Source organism: Vigna unguiculata, chromosome 3 (genome assembly GCF_004118075.2).
Source record: "Vigna unguiculata cultivar IT97K-499-35 chromosome 3, ASM411807v1, whole genome shotgun sequence".
Taxonomy (NCBI): domain Eukaryota; kingdom Viridiplantae; phylum Streptophyta; class Magnoliopsida; order Fabales; family Fabaceae; genus Vigna; species Vigna unguiculata.
In genome coordinates, this window is record NC_040281.1 from 38,254,861 (window position 1) to 38,261,737 (window position 6,877).

Sequence of the window (6,877 nt, forward strand, 5' to 3'; positions counted from 1 at the left end):
GAGAGAGTTCTGCAACCATAGTATATTATATCCAGCATAGTCTCCAATTTAAGTAAATTTATTTTTGTAAATAATTATCGTGGTCTGTATCATCATATCATAAATGATACAAAACACATACGTTTCTTTTAAGTAATTGTTATTTAATAAATATTCTGCATGTTAAAAATTATTTAAGTCACCCATTTAACATTAATAAAGTATATTAATATAAATAAAGACTAATTCTGAATGTTTATAAAATATATCAGTATGTAAACTAAATTAATAAATACTCAAACTTTGATGAAGAGGTGAATAAAGTAATATTTGGTTTACTTCAATATTAAAAGATAAGTAATGGTCTACGCAGACACAATCGAACAAATCGGTCCTCTCCTCATTCAATCCTCCCACGAGAAGAAGATGAGGCCACTTAATTAATATTTAATAACTAAAATGTAATAAGATTCTAAGCTTATAATAATGTGGTTTGGTCAAGGTCTGAATTCATCCCTCAAAAGCTTCAAGAATCTTGGCTCAAACAACGCGTTTTCAGAAACATGGTTTCTTCCAACACCGTGGAGCTCCTGAGAGAGGAGATCCCCATCAACCAGAAACCTCTCACGTTGTCGCCGAACATCAAAACCGGCCTCGTAATCGTCGACGTTGTCAATGGTTTCTGCACCGTTGGCGCTGGCAATTTGGTAAATATACATATACTTTTGTTTTTTTGTTTCTTATAATAACTTGGTAAAGCCATTCCATTAACATGGATTCTCCCTCTGTCTGTTTCGTCGGCATTTTTTGATGTACTTACTTGCTAAGTAATTAATTAATTAATTCATTATTATTACATTTTTTTGCGTTTTGTTTATAATATTATAATATTATTGTGTGGCGCAATTTCGGTTTTGCCACTCTCGGTGTTGCGAAGGCGCCGAAACAACCAGATCAGCGAATTTCTCATATGGTGGAGGAATGTGTGAGGCTGTCCAAAGCGTTCTCTGAGAGAAAGTGGCCGATTTTTGCTTTCCTTGATTGTCATCACCCCGACAAACCCGAACCCCCTTATCCACCACACTGTATTATAGGATCAAACGAAGAAAAACTCGTTCCTGGTAATTTCATTTCTTTTAGAAGAGTACTTCTTTTGTACTATCGTCCAATTGTAATGGCAAACTTTACTTATATAGTAATTGCTTTAAAAGTCATGTATGACTCTTTATATTAGGTTGTTGTTGTAGTTGTACCTAGTTTTTGGTACAGACGTGTTGTAATGGTATATTTAAAAGGTGACATAGTTTATAGGTTGAAACAAAAAGAATGGAACAAGGACTTTCTGTCTTTTCCTGATAGTGTGCTAGACGCTACCTTGTTTAATTTTCCCCTGTAATGTGGTTTGAGTTCATTATAAATATTGGGGTGTTTCGAGGATATGTGCTTATTAGTTTTTTTTGGTTTGGTTTCCTCTGAATTTATAGATCTCCAGTGGTTGGAAAATGACCCCAATGCAACCCTCAGGGATAAAGATTGCATTGATGGATTCCTTGGGTCAACCGAGAAAGATGGTTCTAATGTCTTCATTGATTGGGTGAAAACTAATGAGATAAAACAAGTAAGCCCTTCCTTTGAAATTGATTATTTGTTACTGTATAAATTTTAAGTAGAAAAGTGCTAAGTTTTTACTTTTGAAGTAACTAATGTTGCACAAGAGACTTTTCACTTTTGAAACAGGTGGTGTAAGACTTGTTTCGATCTTAGGGTTGATTATGGTGTAAAAGTTTTTACTTTCTAGTTATGATTTTATTAGTTATGTATATTTTCTTAACGGGTACAAATCCCTGTAGTTTTGTATAAGTAACCAATATCTTACTAAGTTAAAATGCTCGACCGATTCTTAATAAAATATCTGGAAAATTTACTTTTAATATACAGAAAGAAAATTATAGGATTAAAACTCACATTATGAAAATATACAAATCAATACTTACTGATAGGGATCAGAGCTAAATAGATAAAACTATTAGGGACTAAACCCCAAAATTTATTGCTGGGGCCAAAACTCAAATGAAAAATTGAAAGAATTAAACTTTGCTCTAAATCAAGATATTAAAATCTCTTACACTGTTGCTGTGTCAAAATAAAATAGTTTCTTTCCTATAAAATTGTCTAGACTTGTTCTTCCCATAGGTTGACATATTTTGGATATTAGTTCGTGATATTTTTGTTGAGGTTCTACGGGTCTGGGTTTTTCTTGTTGCAGATTTTGGTTGCTGGGATATGCACTGATATATGCGTGCTGGATTTTGTTTCTTCTGTCTTGTCTGCAAGAAACCGTGGTTTCCTTTCTCCTCTGGAAAATGTGATAGTGTCTTCCCAAGCTTGTGCTACTTATGATTTGCCATTACATGTTGCCAAAACTAACAAGGCTTTTGTATCTCATCCACAGGTATTTGCTGAAAATGAAGTTTGGCTTTTGCTGGAATACTTTATTTATTTAATGTTTCTCTGCTTGAATTTATATCTTAATTGCCTAAACATCTGCACTCAGTCAGAAGACAACTCAGCTATTCTTTCTAGTGCTGACTATGATTAATATCGACCTTGCATCTAAATCATTTTTCAGAGTTGACTTGTATTGCAGAAATGATAAACATAATCTCAATAGCCTGGAAGTAGATATAATGAACAGAATCTCAATACTATATCTACGAATGATGACTTATGCTGGAAAAAATGTATCCGTTCTCTGTTACTATATGACAATGAACACTTCGCAATACCTCTAGTTATGAGCTCTGATACTTTTTCCAGAATAACTTGTATCTGCAATAACATGGTTTGTCTTTGTGTCAGTCAAATTGCAAGCAATTATCATGCTGATCTTACATGATAAATTAAAAAAATTCAAAACAGACATTTCTGATAAGATGATGAATTCTTTTCAATGCTTATTTATGAATTTATTCTTGTTTCTATTCTGCAGGAGTTGATGCATCACATTGGCCTGTACATAGCCCATGGAAGAGGAGCCGATATAGCTTCAGAGGTGTTATTTGAATAATTGAAGGATGTTATTGAATGATTGAGGAATGTTATTGAATAATTGAAACAGCCTCAAGTGTTGGTTCGAGGGTTGAAAAAATTGAGAGCATTAACTGTTCGTATATATTGTAATTTCTGAGAGCATAAAGTGTTATATAAAGAATTGATAGCTACAAGAGAATTGAGTACTTGAAAAGTGTCCCTAAATAAGAAAAAGAACGTATACTTGACAGCATAGTGCTCTTATTATTCGAGTTTCTGTTTAGATTTCATTAGAATTGGTTTTGAATAACAAGTCATGATTGGGATAACTATGAAGTACAGGATTTAACTGATTCATGTACTCTTCTAGCTTGTCTAATAGTTTTGAATGAATTCTAGCTCCACGGTTATGTTGAATATTGGAAAGAAAAGTTTAACACCCGAAATTATTTCATTTGGATTAGGATTGTCTTCCATAAATATTACAATTGGTTTTCACTTGATAAACATGATTGGGATACACACTTGAAATAATCTTATATTTCAATTTTACATTAAAAAAACGTGTTACAGCATGAAACAAAAAATTATATTGTTAACAAAACGTGTGCTTTAATTTGTGCTTCGCACGTACTTAATCTTTAACATTCCTCGCATGCAAGCTGGGTTGTTGACATGGACTCCGCTGAAGAATCTGCATTGCTGATGGAACAAGCTCTACAATGAAAAGTTGTTTAACTCTTTATTTTGTCTTTAAAAGGAGTTTAAATTAAAACCTCTTAAACTATTTTAAAAAATGAGTTGATTAATATATATTGTGGAGTAAATCAAACAAATCCACTCCAAAACCATCTATCGGATACATAAAAATACTATAATAAGAAAGAAGTCGTGAAAGATTGGTAGAAAGATAGACAAAAGAAGAAACAAACGAAGTGCAGAAATAACATTATTGAATTGAAGTATTAACAAATTCTAATTTATTTATGTTAGTATTCACTATCACATATTACAATACAAAATTTCCTTTTTTTATCTCTGAATTCTTTGCTCAACTCACATTTTTACAACATGTATCAATTGAAGTTAACAATTTTAAGTTAGTTGTCCACTGTCGTTATTAGTTCTTATATGTAGTACATAATTATCATAATTAACTAATGTGAAACATGTTTAAATATGCAGAGAAAACACATGAACAATGTTTCCTCACTACTCAGCTGAATTGTCACAAAGATTGCTTAAGACGGGCCACTCTTAGTAAAAGCTAAGATACTAGACATTTTACATACTATTTATACTAACACTAGAAGACACATACATATCTTTTAGTGAAGGGATTGATAAAGGTAAACGGTTTAAGAATCTTGACACAATTTTACTAAACCCACAAACCAACCTAAAATCATCTTAGATACCCCATTTGAGGTTTAAGAATAACATACAAATATTAAAAAAAAATGTGAAGCATGTACAATTTTCGTGTATCGCCTGGTATCGCTTAGTGGTTACTCAATTCTATTAAGAAGCATTGTTTATGTGTCTTTCTCATAGCACTATGTATGTGTCTTTCTATTGAGTACAGATGTATCTCATGCTTATCAATTGTAACAAATTTGTTAAATAAATAGGACCTCGGAACTTTCATAGAGGGCTAACTTTCAAGTTGTATAACATTTGAGTTGTCTTGAGTGAGAGTTTGCTAAGAGAGAAATCTCTGAGCTGTAATGTTTGTTATAGTGAATTCCTCTATGGATGTAGATTGAGGATGGTTAATACTTCATGTGAACCACGTTAAACTTTTGTGTGTGCACTTGTTCTTCTTGTTCCTCTGTTTACATCATTTCCAGCACTTGCGATTGTGCTCTATTTTCTATGTTGTTTGTGTGATAAGACACTTCTGAGTGAATTTGTGAGCTATTCCACGACAAAAAAATATGTGTAAAAAAATTAAAAAAAAAAAAAAAACCTTAACGGGCATAACTAAAATGCTTTAACATTGACTTTCTCAACCCTTCCCAAAGCCATGGGGCAATATGGTACGAGTAAGACCTTAATACGAAATGGACTAGAGGACGTCTTCCAAAACGTGGTCTAACAATACAAGCCCCTCTATAATCTTTACTGCTACCTTTGACACCATTACCATTAAGACTAGGTCGGGCTGCCTAGTCCGACCAAGATGACCGAGTTGAATTTGGCTAAGTCAAGCCGAGTCGGTTCAAGTCCAAGTTATGCAAAGTTGATATAAGCCCAATCGAATTGAGTCAAGCTCAGGTTGAGGCGTGTCGTCCTGGACCTAGGTCGTGTCAATTCGGCTCGAGCCCAAGTTGACACTAGCCTTCCTGGACCTAGGTCTAGGTGAGTCGACCCTAACCTAGATCAAGTTTAGTCGACTTGAGCCTAATCAAGCCGAGTTGGCCTGAGTTTAAGACGAAGTGAGTTAGTTGGACCCAGGTCGAATTGAGTTGACCCAAACCCAAGTCAATCTGAATCAGCCCAAACCTAGGTCAAGCCTAGTTAGCCTAAATTCGAGTCGGCACATAACCTATGTTAATACAAGTTAACCCAGGCTTAGGTTGAATCAAGTCGACCTAGACCTAATCAAGAAGAGTTAGCTCATACCCAGGCTAAGCATAGTTGGCTCGAGCTTAGGCCGAGTTAAGTCCATTCTAGCCCACATCGAATCAAGTGAAGGCGAGCCCCCCCTTATTTAGTGAAGTTTGGATGGATCCAAGTTCATTCTAGTTAGGACTTACCCATATTCAGCTGAGTTAGGCTAGGTCCAAGTCCTTGCCCAATCAGGATGACCTTGGTCCCAGCCCGATGAAGATCAATTCAAATCAGGCCCAGCCTAATTAGGACCAAGTCTAGTTGGGCCCATGTTGAGTCGAATGGACCCAAGCCTAGGTAGAGCCGAGTTGGCTCAGGCAAAGGCTGAACGAAGTTGGCCTACGTCTCATTCAAGTCGAGTTAGTCCAGGTCTTGATTGAGCCAAATCTGATCGATCTATGTTGAATTGAGCTCAGGTGGGATGAAGGTAGATCGGACCAGGTCAATCCAAGTCAAGATAGACCCATGTCGATTGATACATTGGGTCATAACCATGTCAAATAGAGTTAGGGTTGGTCTCACGTCATGTCAATTAAGTCTATCCCACATTAGATTTAAGTGTAATTGACAAAATAGATTTAATTTCTTTTTAATCCAATTTAAATTGGATTGGACAAATCTAAATGAGTGATCTAGTTAGAATGGATTTGAATTTTAAATCCAATCTATTTTATTAGATCTTAAGTGGATCTAAATTTTACAAGATCGAGCGAGTTATATGTAAGTCACTTTGTAACTCAAATTATAGCATACAGTTTTATTTATTTTATTTTCCTTTCCCCGTATTCTTACAAATAGGTTTGATTAAATTTCAATTTATTCCTTTTATGTCCCATTGATATATATCACCACGTCCCAATGATATCACTGCAGATTGCTTTAATGCTTCCAGTTTTGATGTGATTTTTTCATCTCTATCATTGGTTGTTAGACTATCAATATCCTTCTACATCTGCAAAGCACCATTAGTGAAGTGAAGGTTTTTTAGCAAAAGGGAAGGTGTCAACGCGCTTTCTGAGGGAACCAATCAAATTTGATTAGTCATCGTAATGCAACTGCAGCTGTAACTTTTTCATATTTATCCTGATTCAGTATAGTTATTTTTATTCTATTTGTCCTGAAAAAAATTAAGAACAGAAGTCCTTCTGTATACACCTTGAGTGATATCAATAAAAAGGTTGAGAATCTCACTTCACACTAAAAGCCTTTACAAGATTTATTCATAGAAAATTTGGTACTTGGAACACAATATTTC

The 6,877-nt window shown here is 34.5% G+C and overlaps 1 protein-coding gene across 1 annotated transcript; it reads left to right on the forward strand.

Annotated features, from left to right (window-relative positions):
- The first annotated feature begins 425 nt into the window (after nucleotides 1-425).
- Nucleotides 426-3,338, forward strand: LOC114175761 (nicotinamidase 1-like). Its single transcript, XM_028060554.1, has 5 exons — nucleotides 426-686; nucleotides 917-1,100; nucleotides 1,464-1,597; nucleotides 2,246-2,431; nucleotides 2,969-3,338. The coding sequence occupies exons 1-5, from the start codon at nucleotides 543-545 to the stop codon at nucleotides 3,044-3,046; spliced, it is 726 nt and encodes a 241-aa protein (XP_027916355.1). The 5' UTR covers nucleotides 426-542; the 3' UTR covers nucleotides 3,047-3,338.
- Nucleotides 3,339-6,877: the final 3,539 nt, after the last annotated feature.

What these genes read in the sequence shown, in the direction of transcription:
- LOC114175761 (XM_028060554.1), top strand. Translation starts at nt 543, where the DNA reads ATGGTTTCTTCCAACACCGTGGAGCTCCTGAGAGAGGAGATCCCCATC. An exon ending in CCGTTGGCGCTGGCAATTTG is followed by an intron (nt 687 to 916) that starts GTAAATATACAT and finishes GGTGTTGCGAAG; the next exon opens with GCGCCGAAACAACCAGATCA. An exon ending in AAACTAATGAGATAAAACAA is followed by an intron (nt 1,598 to 2,245) that starts GTAAGCCCTTCC and finishes TTCTTGTTGCAG; the next exon opens with ATTTTGGTTGCTGGGATATG.